General features: G+C 36.7%; 2 protein-coding genes across 2 annotated transcripts; both read right to left on the bottom strand.

Annotated features, from left to right (window-relative positions):
• Positions 1 to 532: 532 nt before the first annotated feature.
• LOC306765171 (intercellular adhesion molecule 2-like) lies at positions 533 to 5,810 on the bottom strand. The gene is made up of 5 exons (XM_079252543.1): positions 5,664 to 5,810; positions 3,873 to 4,142; positions 3,455 to 3,775; positions 3,066 to 3,329; positions 533 to 2,908 (listed from the first exon to the last, which is right to left on the bottom strand). Exons 1-5 carry the CDS (start codon positions 5,704 to 5,706, stop codon positions 2,772 to 2,774), a joined length of 1,035 nt encoding a protein of 344 aa, XP_079108669.1. The 5' UTR covers positions 5,707 to 5,810; the 3' UTR covers positions 533 to 2,771.
• Positions 5,811 to 8,362: 2,552 nt separating this feature from the next.
• LOC306765503 (intercellular adhesion molecule 1-like) lies at positions 8,363 to 21,190 on the bottom strand. Its single transcript, XM_079252982.1, has 11 exons — positions 21,070 to 21,190; positions 18,237 to 18,500; positions 17,842 to 18,165; positions 16,893 to 17,117; positions 16,000 to 16,221; positions 15,647 to 15,916; positions 11,726 to 11,992; positions 11,466 to 11,624; positions 11,154 to 11,339; positions 10,782 to 11,021; positions 8,363 to 9,649 (listed from the first exon to the last, which is right to left on the bottom strand). The coding sequence occupies exons 1-11, from the start codon at positions 21,125 to 21,127 to the stop codon at positions 9,447 to 9,449; spliced, it is 2,418 nt and encodes an 805-aa protein (XP_079109108.1). The 5' UTR covers positions 21,128 to 21,190; the 3' UTR covers positions 8,363 to 9,446.
• Between the last annotated feature and the right edge of the window lie 4,112 nt (positions 21,191 to 25,302).

Here is a 25,302-nt window from a genome sequence, read left to right as displayed (position 1 = left end):
TTAGTATGGCAGTCTCAGCACTGTATATGTAAGCAGGTCTGAAAGAGACAGAAAAAGAGGTCCAAGCCATTGACAAAAAGTGGCAGAGACACAGACACTGGTTTGACTTCACCTCATTAAGTATTCTGTCCAAGCAGGTCACTGAGACAGAAGTTGGCTAAACACAAAACATATACAATTTTCAATGACTCTCCTTTTAAAATACCCTACAGTAACCTGAAAGTCCCTATATTACACTTATACAACAACAAAAAATTATTTTACAAGCAAGGTTTTCACTGATGCTAATTAAATTCAAGTCAGCTCAACATAGCAATTTTTTTTATTATGAAAAGGTCCATGTACAACATATTCTATTCAGTGCAGAAACATTCGACAGGCATAGCATCACATGCATATGCAAAAATACTTACAGATCAAGGAAAGACTTACACAGACACATCATTGAAAAGAAATAACTTTGTGTTCAGCACAGTGTTAATCAATTACAGCAGCTGCACTAAAGGGTTTCATAAAAATGCAATTGTATAAAAGTACCATGAAAGGTTAAAAACATGACAAGGGCTATTCCATTTTTACAAAGAAGTTAAAGAAAATGCATTGCTAATCATATGGATGTTCTGTATAAAAAAGTAAAGAAATTAAAAAAAAAAAAAAAAGAGTAATAAGAGAAAAAACTTCCTCAAAGCTTTTGATGACATACAGAGGCCATACAACTTGACCCAAGAGCTCATCCTTTGTGGCTTTTTGAAACCCTTGGTAAGGAGTATAACGCCCACTATCATAAGCAAACCCTAAAAACAATGCTTTGATGCTGTCTGTACCTTCTACCTGAGATTTACCTGACATCACATTAGACCTGGAAAAGCAATAATCTGCTTTTGTGGGAACTGAACCTTAGAAGCTGCAGCTGCAACAAGACTATGTTTCTAAGCTTAGAAGTTTCCCAAGTTGTCTCAAGTCCTAGTTATTTTGGAACACAGTTTTATCACCAAGTTGTAAATGAAAAATGGCTGGATAAGTCTCAGCAACACCAAGAAGAGCTTTTCCTGAGTTTTAAGTGAGATTAATGAATTTGTGTGCAAAGTTGTAATTACAGCCTTGAGCAGGTTGTATACAGTGGGTTTTTAATCAGATTTGCAAAAATCAAAGAAGTATATGTGACAAGTACCAAATCAAGCAGTAACACTTAAAATAAATAAATAAAACATACCTCATCCTAACTTTACAGGTACAAAGGTTTGTCACTGGTGGGGTTCCCTCAACATCAACAGTGGGTAACTATTTCTACTCTTGTAGTTGATGCTTATCACTGCATTTCCCTTCATTACACTGGATTACTGTAATGGTATTTTAACAGGATTTCCTGAAAAAAAGCATCAAACATCTGCATCTCATCCAACACGTTGGCTCAGGTTAACTAGTCCTGACCAGAGTCCAGACTAAACATGGAGCACCATTTAGCAGTTAAGCTGCAAACAGGGTAACTTTAACTACTTTTGGTTCAATCATTTTAATTCATGATTTTATTGTGATTTTTGCTATTTGTTGCTGCCTTTATGTTTCCTTTACACTATCTGTAATGCTTTCATGTTTTATGTGAAACACTTTGAATTGCCTTGTACAAATGTGCGACACAAATAAACTTAAATAAAAATAAAAAATAAAAAACTAGTATTGCACCCCTAGAAAAAGCATAAAATATTGGTCTTCTATCACAAGTCAAAAGAAACATAATGCTTTTTTCCCAACTCACACACTAGCCAGTGAAGGCATCAGAGGCAATATGGTGTTTGGTATTTAGACATGTGGTCTGGAGAAAACTGGGCTCAAACCACCAAACCACCAAGGGTTGACAACTACTCTACAAGCCACAGAAGAATAATAATAAAAAAAAAAAAGAATGTAAAACAAATTTTTAAAAAGTGTGCCATAGTTCATTAAAACAAGAAAGTGCATAAAATTACACAAAACCACATTTAAAACTCATTTTTTCTTTCATCAAGAGTACTTAGCTGCATAACTGAATGTTGTGTCTTTCGACCACAAGTGTAAAACCCTAATTTGTAAGATAAGCTTTAACCATGTCTTTTCTTTCCTCTTTTTGCCCAACACATTGTCTTCTGATAATATAGTCTAACATCAAAAGGAAGATTTGTGTCCCATTTACTGCATGGGAACGTAACAGTACCTTTCAGGCCTTCACAGATGTACTCATGTCCAGTTATGAGACCCAGAAATGAACACCCACTCAATTCCTTTTATGATAGGGCAGAAGCTTTAACGCTCAAAAGAGCGGCAGCGTTTGTGACAAAGATTTCATATGAGTAAGTGCTGCTTGAAATTAGAGACTGCTCTGCTCTAATGAGAATCTCCAAGATAATGATAGCTCTGAGTTGGACTAAAAGTGAAACAGAAAGTAGCTGAAAAGCAAAGGAGGCACCATCCCATCAACATTTAAAGCAAGCAATTCATTTTTCGAAAGCAAGGCTTGATTGTTGGCCGGTTGCTTCTATAAAAATGACTACGGAGCAAAACACCCTCTCCATTTAGGTAATGTACTGGTTGTTAATACAATGTTTGATTGATAGGAATTTGAAGACGTCAGCCAAGCAGGATCAAATAAACACAAGCGAGGCTAAAGTACTGAGAAAGCCCCTCTCACAGTTAAAATCATGTAAATATGTTTCTGTAAGCCAAAAAAATAATAATAAAAATATACTTTCAACAAGAAGCCATGCAAATACTCATTTCTTAAAAAAAGGCCTGCTTCATATAACTTCTGAAGGACCTTGTCCTTTGAAACAAAACGTTCCATCCTGTTTCACATAGTAAAGACCACCAATGACGAGCAGGACTCCAACGAACACGAATGCTGCCACTATTGCTATGAAGGAGGTTCGATCCACTGTGGAAGATAGGAGTTTCTATTAGTCTCACTCATTTCATTTGACTTGCAACAGATCATTATCTCTGTTTATGATAAACCCCACATGCAAACATAAAGACTAAAAACAAGACAAGAACCAGCTGTGAAAAATGAGAGAAACTTAATGGACTCTCACCTGGAGTTTCAATCACTGTGAAATATTTGGTACTGCTGCCCTGCGAATTAGAGGCTGTGCAACTGTAGGTTCCTTGAAGATGAAAAGACGAAGTCAAAATGGACTCGTTCATTTGTTGATTGTTGACCTCCTCTTGTACGGGGTATGAGAAACGCCATGTGTAAATTGGCTTTGGGTTTCCAGTAGCTGTGCAGTTTAAACTTATGTGTCCATTGGCAGAAACTTCCACTGTCTCATTTGCAGACTCTATGAAGGTTGGTGGGTCTTTTGTTCATTCACAAGCAGAGAAAAAAATATCAAGTGATTAAAACACAAGCAGAGAAAAGCCAAAAGTCCTATACTAATTTCTCAGATTTTGATGGTTTAATTAAGAAAGTGTTCAAACTCACAAAGTACAGTCATTCTACGGGACTCTGACTTCATCGGGGGAGGACCTTGATCATCTGGCCATAAGTTTAGCTGTGCTTGACACCAGATTTCATTTTCATTATCATCTCTGTGGGCGGTCAGTGTGAAATAAGATGAAATGTTTTGTGGGTTTGAACTGGACTCAGTAAATGTCTCGGTGTGGAATTTCTCACTTCCTTTGAGCAAAACCAAAGAGAGATTGCCCACTGGTGCAACGTTATTAATGTGACACTCAATGGGGTACTGCTGACCCTCCACCATTTGACTCGATGGCTGAGACATGTACATACTTTCTGGCATTTCTGCAAAAAAAGTGGGGGGTGGACAAGATAAATCATGATGAGTATTAAATTATAAAAATAAAATTGTAATGACTGATTTAACACATAAGCTACTTACGGTAAAGAGTGACTTGTAGTTTTTTACTGAGTTGTTCTGGTACAGCAATATAACACATTGGTGCTATTTCCCAGTCTGTCACTCTTTCAATTTTCAAAGGCAATGAAAAGACCCCCTCTTGAAGTCCTGTTCCCCCTGATGATGACTCCCAGCCAATTCCAATCACCTGTTTGCACGATGATGAGGTGCAGTTGGCCGACAAGGAATCTCCATATCTTACAACAATACTTGAGGGGATAATTTGTACCTCACAGGCTCTTGAAAACAATCCTGAAAGAATACAAAGACACCTTTTAGTAAGGATGTATAATGATTAAAAAAAACATTTATAAAAAAATATGATTATTAAACATGTTTAAATACATTTTAAAAAAACCCCAAAAGAATATGAACAAAATGGTGGAATATTTTTAAAATAAAAATGATGTGCTTTGATATGCAAGAACACCCCAAAATGGCTGATTCATCAAAATAAAGAGAAAATATAGGAAAGAAGGTGACTTCTCTGGAAGACAATGTAGACAACAAAAATATTACAAAAAGTGTCACTAAAGTTATATGGCAGAAAATTTGGGAATTAAATAATTATTGGCAAAATCCATTCAAATTTTCGTTTTTAAGATATGTTTTGAAGTAAGGGACTCAAATAAAAGTGGCATTAAATGGCAGCCATCTTTGTTTCCAGACATGATTCTGAAGTTCAATTAAATATAAAAAGCCAAAGCCTTCTCTAGATTTGAAGTTTAACAATGAAAAGTTTATTAATTTGAAAACTCCAAGTCTTCTGGACTAAAGAAAAAAGAGGGAATGTCTGATTAATTTTAATAGCCAGCATCTCAGATAGTTTGAAGTTGTGAAAAGCACACAACATGGAAAACGCACATCTATTTAGAAAGCATAAGACACCCTGACCACTTTGCTCATTTAGGGAAGACAATGCAAAACAGCATTTAGCAAGTTTTACAACAGAATTACTCTGATAAAGGAGAACTTTTATAAGTATCCTACCTACTGTGCCTACAGGAAGTAGTTTGCATTCCAAACTTTTAGGCAGCTAAAACTTTACATCAGGAAAGACAAGGAAAGTATCTCCCTTTCAAAACAACAGCTATGACACATTTTGCATGAGGACTTTTTTTTTTTTTTTAACCAGAGCCATAAAAAAAGTGATGCACACAGTGACAAACATGCAACGGTCTCAACATTTTAACCCTGTATTAAAGTAATAATGAAAAAAGGTGTGAATTTTTTTTCCACACATGCATTTATACACACACATATACATTTACATGTATATATATATATATATATATATATATATATATATATATATATATATATATATATATATATATATATATATATAGCTATATTGGCTTTAATGATTTTTTTTAAACTTCAAAAGCTTTTAGGAAACCACGAAAGACTTATTTGTTCCGAAATATGTTAATATAACATAGGCTACTATTTTTTACAAATTTTAAATGCATTTTTATCTACTGTGTGCCACAAATTAAGTCCTTGAAAATGTTAAGCAACTTTCTGTTTGTTTTGCATAAAAGGTAAGTAAATACCACGTTACCCAAACTTCAGTTAATGTTTTATTACATTTGGTTAAAATGTATCTGGAAGAAAAAAAGGTCCATCTAAAAAAAGAAATAAAAATATAAGTATGTGGGCGTAGGCTCTGAAAAAAACACAGCACGCAACGCGCAAACAATGGAAACGCAAAAAGGTTTCTTTCAGATAGCTGCACAGTTAACAGATGAGGACGACACAGAAAAATGTTACCTGAGCTCAAGGTTAGGAAGACGAGTGTGAAGAGCCGTCGCATTGTAGTTTCGCTGACTGTAACACTCCCTCAACAATAAAATATATATTTATAAAAGTTACAGCTGAAAAAGTGCAGCTTCCTTCTACATAAGTCTTTCCTGTACTCTGCTGACACCCTTTACGCACACTTCTTAGGTATGTCCCACTTAATTTAGCCACCGAATCATAGAAAGTCCCGAGTCCAAACACTTACGGTGCATTAGGGTACATCTAGGAAATACCGCAACTCTGCTAAACGCATTCCTTTCTCCATAATGACACGTGTTTTTAGGTCGAGTTTATCATATTAATGAGTTGCATTAGGGATTCGGACATTTAAACAGTATGTCTGTACATTAAAACCACATCCAACGAAACTAATGTTTTACTGGTTGCTTAAGATTCTATCGTAATGTGCATTTTCCGATAATATAAAGTATTCACCAGGGCGTTATTACCAGGGGTGGAGCCAATGGCTGGCTAAATTGGTCATGACCACCACTCACTTCTGGGCAAACAACGCAACAGACAGAGCTACTAATATACTGTACTTGAAGAGAAATCGATTCATCTTCTCATTTAATTATTTACTCTGACAGACTTTTTTTTTTTTTTTTTTTTTTAATATATATAGTTTGGTGCTTTTCATTCTAATTAAACATAGCTTAATTTACATCACATAATTAAAACAACACAATGGGGGGAAAAAATTCAATAACAACATTTAAGAACCATTAACCGTCTGAAACACCCATCCAATCCTAATCTACCCCTACACCTCCAAGCCCAAAAGACTGCTAAATTCAAATCAAACAAATCAACAAACATGTGGGACTATGTAGGTAAAACCTAAACATTGTCAAATCTAAATTTATTAAATCTTTTAGATTGGATATGAGAGCACACTTTGGCCTGAAATAAGCACAGAAAACTTTCCAAGTCTGAAATTCCCAAACGGCACTAAAGAAGCATGAATGGAGATGAAATAAAATTAGACAAAATTCAGATAAAAATGCCTTTTATGTCCTACATTAGAGATATTCAGATGAACTACAAACAAATAAATGACAACACATAAAAAACATTGAGAATAAAATTAGAGTAAACCAATTTAGAAGTAATTATTCATTTATTTTCTGAACTGCTTAATCCAATTCAGGGTCACAGGGAAGCTGGAGCCTATCCCAGCTGGCTTTGGGTGACACATATGGACAGCTTGCCAGTCCATCGCAGGGCCACACAGAGATGAACAACCACACATGCTCACTCCTATGGGCAGTTTAGAGCAACCAATTAACCTAACATGCATGTCTTTTGATGGTGGGAGGAAGCCAGAGTACCTGGAGAGAACCCACGCATACAATACATGCAAACACCACACACAAAGGCCACTGACCAAACCCCTCCCCAGCCAAGGATTGAACCAGTGACCTTTTTGCTGTGAGGCCATAGTGCTAACCACTGTGCCACTGTGCAGTCCAATTTAGAAGTAAAGGCAGCTAAAATTCATGGATTGATACACAATAACAAAAAAAATAGCTGGGTTTGCTAATTTTTGCAAATCAAATAGTAGTTTCTGTGCTACTGGGGTGAAAGCAATGGTGTCAGTCTGGCCTTTGCTAATGATGATAATGTTACTCTCCTTGTCCTGACAGAACAACAGGGCAGAATGCTTTTTTTTTTTCCCCCGCTAAAACAAGTGATGGTAATTTAAAACATAAATAATAGGATTTAAAAAGATTTAATATTTCCCATTGAAGTACAAAAAAGAAACAAAGAAACAAAAAATCCATAATTAGAGTGTGTGTGCTTTGACGTCATTGACCTAGAGATTGATAGATTGTGAAGCATACTGGATGATCTTACTGTTTCAAGTCCCACTATGGTGATAACAGTGGGCAAGTTTTGAGAATCTTTTCTTTCAATTAACAGCAATATTTGATTGTGTAAATATCATAATTGTATTTTACAGAATTGTATTGCATTGTATTGTCATTTGGCAGACACTTTTATCCAAAACTACTTACATGTGATAAGTGATCAATTGACCATAGCGACAAAACTTAACATGCGTGTCTTATCAACAATGCTTGACAATGCCGGCAGATGATCCTTTTCACCATCTTGTCCATATTAACCATGTCTGTTACCAGGTTGACTAATCTGTATGTTTGAACTGAGTACAGCCTCTATCTGCAACCTACTAAAAGTGTTGTTCAACCAACCGACCGAATGGTTTACCATCTTATCTTAGAAGGTAGTTTTAACAGTTTTTGAAACGCACAAACCTTGCTTTCATGTGGTGAGTTTCTGCACTGAGCGACAAACTGATGCCACAGGCTTTGCATGCTTGGTGTCCAGAAAAATCACTCTCTCTCTCTCTGCTGCAGTAGACAAGTGCACAGAAAATAGACTTTGTCTGACTCACTAACAGGGGTTGTGACAGTACTGGATTACAACTTTTTTGGGTAAGACATGACATCTTAAAGCTAGATTTTATGCCATTACAGACAAAAACAGACCATGTCAGGCCTGCCATAAAGAGCAAAATAATCACTTCCTTGAATCTACTACTTCTTCTAAAGTGCCACCCAGTAAATAGTCAAGATTAGTTAGTCCACAGAGAAAATACTTAATATGTGACCACACCTTTCTACAACTGCAGATGGTGCTCCAAGTCCTGACAGCTGTTTTTTATTCAATGATGCAAGCTTCAAATACAACAGTAGATAAATGAAAACACAAGTATGTGGATCTCTACAATGTCCTCATGTCACTTCACTTGATTGAATTTGACTTAAAAGACAGATGTTTTTGAGCATTTAGGGGCAATATTTATCACAAATTGTTTAAAATCCACATAAAATATAATTTTATACAAGTTGCAAATATTTACAGCAGTATACACATTTCAAAGTCCCTTCAGTCTTTGTGTAAAAATGAGATTTCAATAACACTTCAATCACTGAAACCGTTCACATTCATATGTACAGTATACATTCTAAAGAAACCATTTTATTCATTTTTCTATATTATATTTTTCATTTATGTAAAACAAGTTCCTGTATTTACATTCAAGGCCATAATTCCTGCAGTCACTGATACAAAAGCATAAAAATGTAGAACAAGACACTTTTGTCCCATTAGGACAATATCTGACACAGTATGGCACTGAAAAGAGCCTGACAGAGAGAGAAGGCAGTAAAATGCAGAGTGGTTAAAGTGGGCTCAGGTAATAGTGTAGAAATTCTGCAAAGCTATTGCATATCTTCTGTTTGAGTGGTGATATTAACACTAAAACTATGTCTGGTTCTTGAAACAATTACATACAGAGGTCTCAAGTTGAGTGAATAAAAAATATTTCTAACATCAACGCCAGAAATACAATAATAATCACATCAAACTCCTCCTGAGCCCAGAAATGCTGCACTTTTTCCTCTCCTGAGCAAAAGCCACATAATTTATGTATTTGCTTCTTCTCTTCTATCTGTCCAGTGAAAGGAGACTAAATCCAGTAGATACGACTGTACATCTCAAGCCAAGATCGCTCAACTGCATAAATGCAAAGAGGAATTTTAAAAAATGTCAGAAAAAAACTAATGTGACAATAATGTCATGTTTGGAGTAAAAGATATTTTTGCTTTTAAGGCCACTTTCCAGGTTGTATTTATACTTTAAAAAAGCTGTAACTTTTGGTGGCACAGAGATGCAGCTTTTTTCGAGCGAACAGCTATCCATCCCATGTTATCAACAGACGCACAACTAAGACAGTTTAGTCATGGGGAACTGCAGGTCCCAGCCGTTATGGGCCACGTTGCCATTTTGCGTGCTGAGCTTTGGGTTTTTAAAGTTGTAGCGGCGCATCTTGGTGTTCTTGTAGTAGATGGAGTAGATGAAGAGGAAGATGACGGATATTGCCACCACTATGACGGCCACAAATCCAGCAATTAAAGGCTGATAGTCCTCTGAAAATGAAAGCAGACAGACATAAATGCATTCATTTTTAAAAGGCTTGTGAAGTTTTTGTTTATTTTCTACATCTGAAATTTACAATTTACCTGGAAACTTTTGACTTTTTGAAAAGACGTTATAAGATCTATACAAGGGAGTGATGTGCAGCAGTGCACAAAAGGCGGATGTCCAGTTACAAACAGAAATAGGTTGTTGGAACCAAGCCATCACTGACTGGTACAAACACGCCAGCTCATAAAACCATTTAATCACAAAAGCCAGACTAGATTGTCGTGGCAAAGAGCAGTTTGTGAACTGGATTAATAATGCCATTTATCTATTTTCTGTACAACGTATACCATTTCAGGTTTGCAGGCAAGCTAGAGCCTATCCCAGCAGTTTCTAGGTGTGAGGCAGGGTACACCCTGGACTGGTGGACACTATCACATGGCTAACACAGAGAGTGAAACAACCACTCACACTTATTTCTTTAGAAACATTTAGAGCGGCCAGTTAACCAAACATACACGTCTTTGGACTTTGGGAAGAAGCTGGGCTGACTTATGACCACACCACCCTGATCGCACCTGATCTTGTCTGATAGCAGAAGCTAAGCGTGGTCGGGTCTGCTAAGTACTTAGACGGCATTAATAACATTGACATCAAATTTTGACATCTCTGCCTAAATCAAAATTCATCAGATCAGAAGACAATTATACCCCTTTTTTATTTTAGTGAGCCTGTACTCTCCCAGTAATTAAAAAAAAACCATCAAAACCTAGATGGTCTTGATCCGCATGGTCTACAACCAAAATGACTACTAATAATCATGTCGTTGCTACATCTTACTCTCTACTTGTGAGAAAATGTTGCTTGATCAAGAAGCCATTGCACTAGTTTTCAGTGCACAGATAACTTCTCTACAACGGCACATTGCCAGACATCCTGCGTTGGTAAGTATGAAATAGTTATTATCAATGGGAAAACATTGGTCTATAGCTCTGGGTTATCAAAAGTTAACATGTGCTGAATATGTCAGAGAAAAACATTGCAGTCTGGCAGGTATAAATGAACACTTTAGATAAGGTCAGAATGAGCAGGGTAGGCCAAAATCAAAGTTGCTGAAAGGATAATAGCAAAGATTACCTTCTAGAATCACAGTAACCACATGCTTTGTGGAATCAAAATTGGTAGCCGTGCAGTTGTAGAGGCCTGCTTCAAACACAAGGAGTCTATTATCAGACATACGACGTGCTGTATTTGAGCTGAAGTCCCATGTAATGTTTGGAGGCGGGTTGCCATCGGCTTCACAAATGAGCTCCTCAGGATAACCTCTGAAGACTGGGACTGTCTCTGGAAGCTTTGTGGTGTTAATGATGGGTTTATCTGTTCAGATGCAGGAGGCAAACAAAGCAGTGTGAGGACAAATGCTGTTCAAATAGTTAGGATCCAAAATAAGCACGTTTTATTTGCTCTTTCGTCTGATGTGATAAAATACTGTGAAAGTGAAATTCTTACATAAGACGTTGATGTTTAACAGGTTGGACCTCATTTTTGGTGTAGACTGATGTTTTTCAGGCCACAGCTGAGCCTCGCACTGGAGCTTCACTGCATTGTGATTTCTACTCAGATTGAGAAACAGGGTGCGCGATATGTTTACTGGAGATCTGCCTTGGTAGTTGCTTTGTACGTCATTATCTTCCACTGAAGGAATTACAAAAAAAAAAACAAAAAAAAAACCCGACAAAAATCTGATTATTTTAGTATAATATGACAATGTATTGAATAACAGTGACACATGGCCTTAGTGGTCCTCAATGGTTTCCATACCAGTCTCGACGGTATCATTCTGGGTGTACCAAATCCACAACACTTTGAGGTTTTGTGCCGGAGCAACGTTGAAAACGTCACACTGCAGTCGCAGCCTACTGCCCTCCTTCACTGAAGCAGAGCCGTCATCAGCACGGATGGAAACACTGTCTGGTGTTTCTATAGGTGAGTTGTTTGGAGAAAAATATTGAAAGTTACAACTCTGAAAACCCTTTAAAGCTAACAACAATGAAAGGACATAAAATGTAGAGCGAACTTACTGTAGAGAATATATTTTAAATCTTTGTGACATGTTTCATTTGCCTGAAACTTTGCATAACAAGTAGGTTTTGGGTCCCAGTCTTTCTGTGTGTCAGCAAGCCATGTTGAGTTATGTGTTATGATGTTCTGCTGAGTCTTCCAGTAGATTTCCTTGATATTTGTGGACTCGGAGTGTAATGGTTCACATATAACCGGCTGCCCTCTGCTTTGGTACTGTAACACCATGTTGTTTGGAGTTATTTTAATCGGACATTCTGACTTGGCACCTGTAGAAAGTAGCATGTCAGTGAGAAATGTTTTTCACTTCTAATCTACAGGAACCCATTGTGATATTAAACATTTCCTGATCTAGGATGATAACAAAAAAAACAAAACAAAACACTAAAAGCAAAGGGTCTTAAGTACAATGGTATTTGTGGAAGCAACAGGGAAAGACTCAGGAAGGATATATCCCACCCCTTTTGGGCAATTTGCACTTGCTGCCTACCATTCTTTGAGTCGAACCATAAATGTCAATTACAAGTATTGTTGTAACTTATTATAATAAATAAGTCACCCAACCAGAGGCAGTTGATTTTGATCATAAAACCGAATGGGACACAAACACTAAAAATAAAATATAATTGCCCACTGAAGGGAACTTATAGTATCACTTCTGAACTCGGACAGTAGATCCCATTCAAAATCTGATGATTATGAGACTTAAAACTTTTGAAACACCTCTCTTTTTGTTTGTTAGTTTGTTTCTAAATAAGTCTCTCAGCAGCGATGACATCATCAGCAGGGATATTAACTTGTAGGTCAAGCATTTCATTTCAGTCTCAGCATAAAGGAAATCATAAGTACACAAGTCTTCACACAACTTACGCGACTGAATCCCGTTACAAAGCGACAGCAGCTCTAAAGCCAAAAAGACGGAAACCAAACGAAGAGAGCTGAAATCCTCCATTGGAAATAAATGTCTCAATTTTTCCAAAAAGCTGCCGCCTCTTTCCGTCCCGCTGCTTCTCCTCTCGCCTCACTTCAGCTGCACACGGCGACCCCGCGGCGGATTTCTTTCTTTTCTTTTTTTTTTTTTTTTTTTAAAGGAGGAAGCTAAACTAAGCTAAGCTATGCTATCTTACTGGCCGCTCCTTGCTCTGCGTTACTGGAGAGGAAACCTGCCCCCCCCTCCCAACACTGGGCACACACATGGTATGCCCACACACTCCCACTGTGACTATAAATGTAGCAGCTGAGCAACAAGCTACAAATGACTGAAACGATTAAAAGAAGAGAGGCAGATTGAGTCCATATTTAAAGTAAAGCTAGCAATGATAAAACATGAACAATTACACATAGAAATCACTCATGAGGAAAAAACTTTACAATATTTAATTTAATTTAATTTAATACAATATAATATAATATAACATAATATAATACTGTAACGCCACCAGAAGAAGTGTAATATGTAGACTACCTATGAAATGGATAATGGTAATAAACAGATTAATTTCATTAGGACATACTGAACCTACAGAAAACATGACTTCAGTAAATAACAATAGGAGAATATTTCAGGGAATTTTGATACATATTCTACAGGAACTACCTACAGCTTTAGCTGTATTTCCCATTCCATATATGCAGAATTCTCACAAGTTGTACCTCATTGTAAAGGTCACTTATCAGGCTCACCAAAGTAAAATACAACATCAGCTGCTGTTACCAAATGGGATAAATGATTAATTAAACAAACGTTTGCTTTCTTATTGTACTAACTTTACTGCAAATTCTTATTATACATATTATATTTATAAAATAATGTTGATTGAAAAAATAAATTAAACCAAGAATGGACATCACTGAAAAAAGACAAATCTGTGCTTATTTTTCTTCTGGTTCTAATTAAATGAGTACTAACACATGTTGATTCCTAAGACTCCTTTTAAACTTTGAAATTTTCTCCCATGTATGAGTTTTTGTAAATGATATGACTCTTTTGTCTTCATAAATCCAAAACCATAGTAGTAAAAAAAAAAAAGGTATAAATTTTACATAACTTTTGGGTGTGTAAATCTGCTTGATGACAATACAATATTGTATTGATGTGAAGGTTATTTCAGTTTCAAAGTTTGCCGATGCATCAAATTCAATCACAATCTGATTTAGATCCCAATTCAATCAAGATCCACTGACTGATATGGAGCGATATCACAGGTCATCTCCTTTCATACACACTCAAAAATAGAGGAACCAGCTTGTACCTAAAAAGGTACAAATGCTTGTCGCTGGAGGTGTACTCTTTTGAGAGACATTTCTGTACCCTTCAGTTCTGGTCTATTTTTGTACCTTATCAAGTTGAACCTCACCTTATCAAGTTATTTTTTTTAATGTTTTCATAGCATTAGGCCTGGTCCATTCCACCTAGCAATATTATCTAATCTTTAATCTAGAAATAATCTTCAAAAACTCAAAATACTGACCAGCCATACACTTAGTTTGCAGCATTTGACCTTCATTGTCTGGTGTAGTAAATGACTGTTAAGTAGTACTACTGTCATCACTCAACCCTGCTCTCGTTTGTAACATTACAGCCATTAACATTACATTTTTCAATGCAGCAGGTACCCTTATGGTCAAAATGGTACAAATTTGTACTTTATGTCATTTTGAACCCTTTTTCATACTCTGAAGGTGTGCTTCTGGTCTCTTAAAGACCAGTATTGTACTTTTGAGAGAACATTTCTTGAAAATGTACCTATAGGTACAGAAATGTCCTTATCTTGTACCTCTATTTTTGAGAGTGTATAAAAAGATAACAAAAAGCAGCTTGTTAATCATTTAACAGTTTTATTCCTTAGAGCTTAGATTTTTAGTTGATTTATTAAATTTTTAGAAAATTGGTTCTCGTAACAATGACAGACTAGTAAACCAAAAGCGATGTCCAGGGGAACTCAAAATACAGCCATTTTCAAAATAAAAGTGCATTTGATAAATGGTAAATCCATCGATGTTTGAGTGATGTTTGCATTTTGGATAAATGTCATTGGCTCATTGACCACATGATCAATGTATCTCAATGTAGATTGGTGTAGATCGATTTATTCCTACACCACTTGTAAATTTGTTGGAGCTGAAAGCAAACACTGACTCACTCACAGAAGCCAAAGGCACAGAAGCACGTGATTAGCCTAGATGTTTCATCATATGGCCCAGTTTACACCCTCATAAAAAGCAGATAGGACTGGAAATGATGTGATGTGCATGCCAAGCCTGTAGCGGTAGAACTTTGGAAGAATACTCCCAATATGTCTACTACATCCTCACCAAGCATGAAGGCATAACAGCTGCATGTATGGATATGGTATCTAACACATGTCAGTGATGAGTCTGACAGCATAAATGCAGACACCCCCCCCCAAAGAAAAATGAAAAAATAAAACAGGCTTTTCTCCATAATGGACCAAAATAATGAAATAAAGATTTAAAAGCACAAACAGATGAAGGAGGTCCGCCATTGTTGTCATTGCATGCTGTGCGCAACTGTAAACATGGCCTGAGTACAAAATAATGTGACAGACATCATCATTTCCAATGATTCCAGCTGATGTTTATTCAGACTGGGTCCACCCTGTGGTCTATAAAAATTTTATATCGGTGCCCGTTCTCAAACCTTTGCTGTATATTCACCTACAACTCTGTTGCCATGTAAAAGAGAGGCCACAACTTACCAAAACCTTTGTGTGTTACTGTCTCAGCATTGTTATGTTGATGAAACCCATCATTAAAGTGTCAGGAAATGTACCACAGGTCTTTTACTGATGTTATATTGATCATAACAACTGTACCATACAGGATGCTGAATGTAGGCACTTTGAATTATTTTATTAACTACGTAATGCCTCAGTAAAATCCATGTATTACGTTAAACTTACCTTTAACTGTGACTCTGACTGTTTTGGAGACATGTCCTCCCTCATTTGCAACATTGCATTTGTATGATCCTATGTTGTTCCCCGTAGCATTGTGGATGATCAGAAAGGACACTCCATCTTCATTTACACTCTTCACATTTGGCATTGGCATGTAGGAATAACTCCAGGAGTAATTAGGCATAGGATTGCTCTTGGAGGAGCACTTCAGCTTCAATGTGTCACCAACCTGGACTTCAGAGTCTTCAAGATCATCTATAATTGATGGTGGGTCTGCAAATAAGAGTTAAAGCAATGTGAAACAAATAATACAATACATCTCTAATGTCATAAAGAGGTATGGATAAAGGACATACATAGAACAGTAATATTCACAGTGAATCTGATCCATGAGTTGGCGTTTGAAGCATTGACGGAGTACTGCCCTGAGTCTCTTCTTGTTAGGATGTCTGGAAGCTCCACCTCCTCATCATCATAGTACCAGATTTCCTTGGGTGGAGGGAAGCCCTGACTGCAGCTTTTGTGATTGGAGTATTCTTGAACAATATATGTGTCTGAACATATCTGCTCAGGTCCATCTGAAAGAAAATCATAAAGATGCTTGAAACTTGCACTGGATCATCAAAGCACCTCATCCCTTCTGGTGGATATATTCAATTTATTCTATATATAATAAATTAGTGTTTTTAGAATAATATTTTTGCTGCTGAAGAGTAAAGGTTTGACCATTTCTATTCTTCAGAGCAGCCTAGGTCTCTTAGATATATTTGTTGTTTTGTTTTTTTTTGTTTATTTTTTTAAATAGTTCCCAAGAATAGTTCTCCAGTCTTCTAGGGAGCATTACAAAGCTTAACTTTAGGTGTTGGTGGCCTTTTGTTCTGTTCGCAATCAGAATACTCCCACACAGCTTCGGTAATATTAAAGTTCAGGCACCTGGAGGGATTCATTAATCCATCACAGTTCTTTAGGCCAAGTTTTGTGTAATTTGGTATAATGCTGCCTCTTGTCTCTGCTTCCCTATAAGATGGCTTCTTTACAACCAAAACATTTTCTTTCGTCAAAAAATAAGTTTGTATTCAGGACTTGAACAATAATATCAACTGTGAAGTTGATGCTTGAGTTAGTTCTTAAAGATTTAACCATGTACTGCTCTGACTGAGTACTTAAATCAATGTAAATGTGAGGTAGATAATACCAGTGTAATGCAGTCAGTTTCTAAAACAATTAAAGGAATGGATAGAGGACTTACATAGAACAGAAATATTCACTGTGAATAGAATCCACGAGTTAGCACTTGAAGCATTGACGGAGTACTGCCCTGATTCACTTCTTGTAAGGATCTCTGGAAGCTCAACCTTCTTCCCATCTTTGTACCAGGTCTCTATAGGCTGAGGGAAGCCCTCGGAACAAGTGAGTTTGTGAGGAGTGTTTTCGCTTACAGTGACTGTGATTGGACATTTCCGATCTGGTCCATCTGGAAGGAAAATCACGAAGACACTTAAAAGCTGCTGTGGATAAACATACTTTATTCATATTCTTTAATAGAAAATTGAAGTTTTATGGTAACTGATTTAAAGAGACAGTGTGTAAGAATGACTGACATCTGGCTGTAAAAATGGGCATAGATGTTACTACAGAGTCTAAGTGCAGTTGTGAAAGGATGGTGGCTGTCAGGGGCCAAAATTCTTTCAGACATAAACATTTTTCCTCTTTAAGTGGATCCAGTGTTCTCAGGAAGAGCATTTACTGCACTACAAGTAACTTCTGGAGCATTGTGTGCATGTATACTGACTGTCTTTTGAGTGGTTACCTGTCCAAAACAGTACTCTAGCATCTACTAAAGCCAGGACCAAAAATTTAAAGTTTGGAGGATTTTCCACTACACTCTCAGAGTTGTTTGTCCATTCAGAGAATAAAAAATGGTGGCACAAATATTGCAGCTGTCATGTATGTGGACAATTTGGACTAAATGGTTCCTTCTAAGTGAACAAGCATACAAAGGTTATTTTAGTAAAGTGATTAGAAATTGAAACACAGTTTTAACTCTGTTTTTTTTAAGTCCTTAACCTTTGATTTTATTACACACTGCACCTTTAAGTCCATTTTTATTTTATTTTTCTCTAGAACTGTTTCAGAATTTTTTGGACTATAAATCAGTAGAACAGGACAAGAGGCAAAATATGTTATGAAATACTTACATAAAACTTCTACGTCATATTCTTGTGAAGATACATTAAACTGTGGCCCTTCAGGTCCCAGGTCCATATAGGCCTCACATCTGAATGTGGCTTGATGGTCTTGTCTGGTCGGAGTATGGCTAAAGATAGATGACTGATTCGAAGGTTCTTTGTAACCATTAAGAGTATCTATGTGGAGGATTTGATCTCCTCTGTACCATCTTACAGTGAGATTTTGAACTGGTGCAATATCAATAATGTCACATGTTAAGTCAATGTTTTTTCCTTCTGTCATTGTAATTTTGTATCCACTGTTGGACCTGATGTTGATGGTTTCCGGGAATCCTGGAGAACAATAAATGATTATCAGATAGCAGTTAATATGTTATAGTCTGTGCACAACAAGCAGGACTTACTGTAAACAATAACATTTAGCTCCTTGTTGCATTGTTGGCTGTTGAAGTTGATGTAACAAATGGGAGAAATATTCCACTCTGTTAGACTCTTTACGGTCCACAGCAAATGGTTGACAGGTTGAAAACCAATGCCTCCTTGAGAAGCCTCCCAGCCCATTCCTTCGAAAACACTTTCTGATGTGCTGCAGTTGACTGACACCGAGTCTCCATGTTTCACCACCACTGTGGGGGGGCTCAACTCAATGGGGCAGGAGGCACATACACCTGGAGTATGGGAGTGTATAACAGAATTCAAAGTTAAAGAGAAACAAGTCACTACCATGAATGACTAAATTAAATCTACTTTATTATACTTTATTAATTCACTGAGAGTTTCTTTTCTGTGTATAAATATTCTAGTCTATTTCATTCATGTTTTTTTCTATATTTTTGAAAGTGCACATAATACTGTCTTTAAGTGATATTCCTAAAACAAATTAAGAACTTCTTATTCAAACATTTAAACAAAAAAGCATCCATTTTTATTTTCGCAAGCTAATACTTGCTTAGGGGGTATGGCTAAACACCTGGTAGCCTGTACTCTCCTATAGAAACCAATATTATTATGACAGCTTTCTAAAACTAACCTTATTAAAAATGACACTGAACAATTTACCGTTATAGCCTCAAGACTAAAAGGTATGGAAGCCCAGAGTGGTCATTCCAACAATAATTCCTTTTTATACTATTATCATGACATCACAAGTTTTCTATTCAGTTTACCTGAAATTGCAAAACTAATTTTCACATAAGTAAAAATGTGTCTTTATCTTAAGACATTCTTTTCTTGTTCCTTCTGTTGTTTTCTCAAAATCACAAGATGAGCACAGAAATGAGTTGCAAGCACCTTTTTAATGTAAGTCAATATGTTGAGCTGTAAATTTAGTGTGTTCACTTTTCCAGTTAAGATCAGACTATTTAAAGTCTATTAATGTACACTGCCCATTTGTGGAGGAGCTACAGCGAAGGAATCATGGGAGGTTTGCTGTAGTGTATGATGATGGAATGAGGCTGATGCTCTCAAGATGTCGAGATGGAGCAATGCAAGACAAATGTTTGTGCATGTTTGGGTGCCCGCTTGTGAGATGAGGTCACGTAATCTCATTTACAGTTAAATGTGTAGTTTAATGACCTCTACAAATACAACAGTTGCTTCTCTGTTTTACTCAAAGTCCTGGAATTATTGGCATGTTAACCATCATGTAAATATGTGACTGTGAATTGTATCTTGTTTGATCTTTCTACCTTTTTTTGCGCATTTCTTTTTCTTTTTGTTTTTTTTGTTTTTTTTTTAACTGTGGACCCTTGTGAATGCCATGACTACCAGCTAGCCTGTTTCTGCAGCGAAACAGAAGAGTTGGGTGTCTGAGAAAGAGGTCAGCAGCATGGCGCAAGGGTCTGAATGTTGACCCTTTGTCTTCACAAGGTATACATTAGACTTTCATTACAGCTCTTGAGTCCTGTCATCTATAGAAATACTCTGAAGACTCTGTTGTGGGGTGCATCAGTGATGGACAAGAAGCTGAGTACAGAAGACTGGTCAGTCAATTTGTGAGACGGTGGAAAAACAGTCACCTCATATTCATCATTGCAATAATAAGTGGGTAACTGTGTCAGCTGGGTCATGCACCCATACTGGGATCTACCAACATCTCCATAAATAAGGAGGATAAAGTGGTTTTTGATGGATTCATTCATTAATTCATTCATTTTCCTAACCGCTTAATCCAAATTGAGGGTCGTGGTGAAGCTTGAGCCTATCCCAGCAGTCTTTGGGCAAAAGGCAGGGTACACCCTGGATAGCTCACCCATATGCACCAAATCAGCTTATCCAACTGAAATATTCCACTAATTGATCTCTTTGCATTAATTTTGACATAAAAATCCCATATTTATTTGATATATATGATCTGGGAACCCCCTGAAATTATCTAGGGCCCCATGAAGGTCACGACCCCCCCAGTTTGAAAAACAACTGCTCTACACAGCGAGGAAACAGCAGTGTCTGTAATGAGAGGGCTTTGTCAAGTATGCTGCGAGATGGAAAGATGCAGGAGACCATTTCCTGCCATCATCCTCCGGAAAAAAGCTTTGACTGAGAATAAATTCGTTTTTTAACCTGTTCCTTTTTAGAAAATCAGTTGATTTAAAAAAGTGATCCCGCACAGAGACTGGACAGAAATGTGTTGAACTGAATGATTTAAAGAGAGCCAGAACAACTTTAAACACCACTTTAAAATATCAAGACAAGCAAAACACAGCAAATGAAACATCCAAAAAAATATCTGGCTACTTTGAAGAGAAGTATCACTAAACAATGAGGAGTGACAAACATTTTGAACAGCATTATACAAGTCCCTAAAATTGATATGGTAATGATATGTACAATGCAGCACTATTAATGTGTGGGGGAGCTTGAAAAAGAAAAAATTGAAAATAGCTGGACCCAAAAACTTGTTCAGTTTAAATTTTCTACATGATTTTCCATCATTTTTTTCAAAAGTCGTTAAATACAGGTTTTATAAATATAAATTATTTACAAATGTATGGAAACTTTTTAATGTAATGCTGCTGTGTCTTTTCTCCCAAGATACTGCTACTTTCTGCTTAAATCTCAGTGGCTTCTTACAATTTTAAATGCAGCCTCGTGAATTTTAACAATACTAACCGTCTGTCTCAGTTTTAAGCACTTCCACTTCGGAAAAACTAACTGAGAACTTGGCCAAGAATAAGCTTAACTACTATGATAACACTCATAGATTAAATGATGTAAATAAAAGTGTGAGCAGCCTACCTGTCACAAAGAGAATGAACCCCACAGAGAGTTGAAGAAATATCGCACTTTCACTCATTGGCTTTTTTTTCCTTATTTGCTTTGAACAAAGTCCGCTTTGTGGTTTATTCCTGCTCTGCTCTGTTTCTCTTGTGAGGCTGTGCTGTCCCGACCCTGCATAGAACAGTGAAGTACATGCAGAGGGGAAGGAGGGAGAAAACTACAAGCAACACACTCAAAGACATGCTCTTATTTTCTCAGTTAACACACGCACACACACACACACTGACACACACAGGGCATATCTGTGTTCAAATGAGGAACAGAGAGAGGGGGCTGAGAGGCTGACTCATGTTATTTCTGAGTCAGGCAGCTTTACATTGTGTCTTCAAAGCTATTTGATGCATTTAGATTAATTAATGCTATTTATTAATTGTTTTTGGTGTATATTTTCATAGTATTAATGCAATTGTTTAGAGTTTGTACCACTGGCCAAGTGTTGAAAGACTCATCTATATCCTGGCATTATATAACCTTTGGAAAGCCAAGTCTAGTGAAAATACGAGTAGCCAGAATCACCAGATTTGGTTGGGTGTCAGGTCTGTGGATTTTAGCCAGCTTGGGGAGGGGCTTTGGGGTGAGATTTGGCACATTTAGCCACATGATTAACAATGACACACCATATGTGCTCAACATTTTCAACAACATCTATGTATTGTCTGTTGTGCTTGAGCTAATTTGAGGGTGTCGTTCATACAACATTTAGGGTCACAGTTTTTACTTTGACCTGAACATCCAGGAAAGCTGTCAGCTCAGCTGGACTAAAAGTTCTGCATCAGCAGGCAAAATCAAGTGTTTACTAGAAAAAAAAGGCTGGAGTGCACAGAGCAGGTTGTTAAACTTTATATCACATTGTTGCCAACGACTGTGTTTCATTTTGTGTTCTTTTATTTCTTACGTGTATCATTATTTTGTATCAGTATTACATGTAACTGAAACAAGGAACACACTGACAGCAGTGCTGGTTTTGTGGCTCTTTTTCGTAAATCTGAAATATTTGGTTTCTATGCTGGAAATGTCCACCATACCGCACACATCTTGAGGCCGCCAGTGCAGAAATGAACGTATACTCATGTCTTTGTGGTGGTTATGTTTACCTGTTGTTAATTTGTTTGCTTGTTTGTGTTCAAGATAAATACAAAGGTTATGGATGGATTTTCATGACATTTTCAGGAATTGTTGGAAATGTGAAAAGGAAGAACTGATTTAATTTTAGTGGTGGTCCGGATCACTCTTTGGAACCAGGAACTTTTTAAAGGCCTTGACAGAAGTTTGTGCGCTCTGAGTGCTTTTTTTAGTTAAAAAAAAAAATACAATACATCTAAATTGCATTTTAGTATGATAAACAGCCTGGTTGATGTATTTGTTCACAACTATTTTCGTATCATGGTACCTACAATTTCCAGATAAAAGCTAAGAAAGAACTTTCCAGACTTACACTGTCACAGTCACATCCTGTTTTTGCTTGTGTCAAATATCATTTCTGGGATTTTCCAGAATATCTGAAATATCTAAGAGTTCATTAAGCATGAGGAAATTTGGCCCCATGCACCGATGAAATCGTTGTAGAGCCCCTTCAGGGTTATTTAATTCTTGTGAGACCTTTTTTTTCCCCCCAAAGAATGATTACAAAAAGCTGAAAACAGATTGTGTAGGAGGGTAGAAAGGCATGTAGTGTAATCACATCCTCCCTGAGCTACTATGACCCACAGGCAAGACGAAGAGAAACTGAGCAAAAGTGTTTGTAGATAAAATAGAGGATAAACGACTGTTCACAGCAAGTTATCTATAATCCTGTTGTCAGTAAAGGGTAGATGGAGGTAATAGCAGATATGTTACAGTGGAGACACTGAAAGACAAATAGGATGCTTAGTAAAGAAAACAAGCATTGAGATTCAGGTCATGTCTCTGAAACACTTTCTGTTCACAGAAACTTTTTTTTCTTTTTAAAAAAAAGCAGCAAAAAAGAAAGAAAAAAGGAATTTCACTCCCTACTTCAGAAAGCTTGCACTCAGCAGCAAAGTAGACTCCTACCACTATTAAAACTGCAGTCTCCTGTCTTTGGTTCCATGCCAGCAGTAAACTTTAATCACTTGTTGTTTCCCAGCAGAGATATTACATGACTGAAACCTGAATGAAGAACTGCCAAACACAACACTTAGATAGTCAAGCAGGAATGACTTTAATTGCATTTTTCAAGATAGCACATGTGCTAATTTGCAAAAGCTTAAATGAAGAGAGGCTACTAATGTAAAAAAAAAAAAATAAAAAAAAATAAAAATAAAAATAAAAATCATATAAATTTCTCAATTCTTCAGAACAAAACCATATGAACAAGCATTTTCCTATTTATTTGTTTTTTTCCCAGTCAGTCTCCTGTTATAAACTTGAAAAGAGAAGTGACATGAAAACAGAAATCCCCTGACCAGTATATTAAGAAAGTGAAAGTAATAGAGTTAGTGACAAAGGGAAATGAATCATTATTCATGAAACCCCCCTTGATATAATTTCTGTCAGGAGTTCAGATTTTTTCTTATCAGTGCTCTTACAGGATGGTAAGGAACTGGGTGAAAAGAATAAGCTGTGTATTTAGACTTTAACTAATTTAACAGGCACCAGGATGTACCTTTTTATGTTTTTTTTCATGTAGCAAAAAGGAAACAGCTGTAACACTTTGACAATGGAAAACTATGAAAGTGGGAAACAGACTTGTGCTATCGATGGACCAGTGACTCATTTGATATCTGAAAAAGGGACCTTGTACTTTAAAAAAATGAGATCATCTTTAGGAGCCCTCAGTATATCTAGTATTAAAAAAACTGAGTTGGCATTTAATATTCAACTACTTCGTTAATGTAAACAGAACAACTGGAAAGGCATTCACAGTGTAACAATCCCACTGTTGTGCAAAGACACACTGAAAGCCATCTTACAGTAAGATGGTCATGGAAAATTCATGATTCTAACAGAGGTTCTTCTGTGTCCACATTCCTACCATCTCCTCTGGTATTTTGAAGTTCTTTGCTTCATTTTGTGCAAGAGAAATGACCATCAGGGTGCCTGGATAGACTCTTGAGCTTATTCATCATCTTTCTAAAGCGGATCTCTTACTGTTATGCTGAGGATGCATTTCCTGCCCATCTTTGTTATTATCTTGCAGGAATGTAAAAACAACAACCAACTGCTGTTTCCTAAAATTTGACATTTATTGTTGTATTAAAATTTAGCATGAACGTAATATTTCTAAGCACTCTCATTAATTTGTATGTCTATTACCGCTGTCTATACTCTTGTATGAGGACACCTTACATACCAAGGTGCTGAGAAAAAGGGGAGTCCCCTGCCAAAAATCCCAGTTATCCCTTGAAAATAGATGTGAGCACAAATCATTTTTGCAAGAAGTGTGTATGCTTTCTGGAATGTGCTTTGTGTATACAGGTCATTATATCTGATATTATCCAGAAATTATATATAGTAATTCTCAGAAAGTGCAAGGATTCCCAAAAGGCCTGCAGTGTTAAAATCTATTTCGGGAGAAAACTCAGACTATTATTACAACACACATATTAAACTTGTCTAATTACATTTGAACACTTGGAAAGAAGAGGTCTCCCAAGTTTAAAACCCAAGGTTCCTTAAATTTTCTTTGAATTTGGATGTGGATACCTACAAATAAAAGTTGGGGCTCTGCATTACATAGGTTCAGATTAATTGTATGACTGAAACTTTGGTTGGATTTACTTAATCTTTGGTATAGTTATAAAAGCAATACAATGTCAGAGTCTAAATATTTTTAGACTTTGCTGTTAGTGACGAGGATTTCAGCCTCAGTAAAGCCAATCAGAAACTGCAGCAGTCCGAAGACTAAAACACAATGGAAAGCTCTTTTGTAGGTTTCACTGTTTATCTGAAGACCTCCTGTGCTAATTACTGGACCCCACATGCTTGCTTAACATTCCTCATTTACAACACCATGCATTTCCTGGTATCAGGTTTCTTTAGGAATCACAATGCACTTTACATTCCCCATTAACATCACCGTGCATTTCCTTGTATAAGGTTGCTTTAACACTCACGGTGTGATTCTAATCTACATTTTCTACCCGAACTTCACCTTTGTTTAAACACAAAAGCTACATGGCCTGTTCTATAAGCTTCTATTAAATAGATGTGGATCTCCTCCTGCACCACTCA

This window comes from Telmatherina bonti (genome assembly GCF_933228915.1).
Source record: "Telmatherina bonti genome assembly, chromosome: 14".
NCBI lineage: Eukaryota > Metazoa > Chordata > Actinopteri > Atheriniformes > Telmatherinidae > Telmatherina > Telmatherina bonti.
Note: the sequence above shows the minus strand (reverse complement) of the source record. Positions and strands in the feature narration are given on the sequence as shown.

Coding starts and splice junctions, on each gene's coding strand:
- LOC306765503 (XM_079252982.1), bottom strand. CDS start 21,127: ATGAGTGAAAGTGCGATATTTCTTCAACTCTCTGTGGGGTTCATTCTC. Junction 11,993..15,646: donor AGTCAGAGTCACAGTTAAAG/GTAAGTTTAACG, acceptor TACTTTCTACAG/GTGCCAAGTCAGAATGTCCG. Junction 9,650..10,781: donor GGTTACTGTGATTCTAGAAG/GTAATCTTTGCT, acceptor TTTCATTTTCAG/AGGACTATCAGCCTTTAATT.
- LOC306765171 (XM_079252543.1), bottom strand. CDS start 5,706: ATGCGACGGCTCTTCACACTCGTCTTCCTAACCTTGAGCTCAG. Junction 3,776..3,872: donor ACTACAAGTCACTCTTTACC/GTAAGTAGCTTA, acceptor CTTTTTTTGCAG/AAATGCCAGAAAGTATGTAC. Junction 3,330..3,454: donor CCGTAGAATGACTGTACTTT/GTGAGTTTGAAC, acceptor AATGAACAAAAG/ACCCACCAACCTTCATAGAG.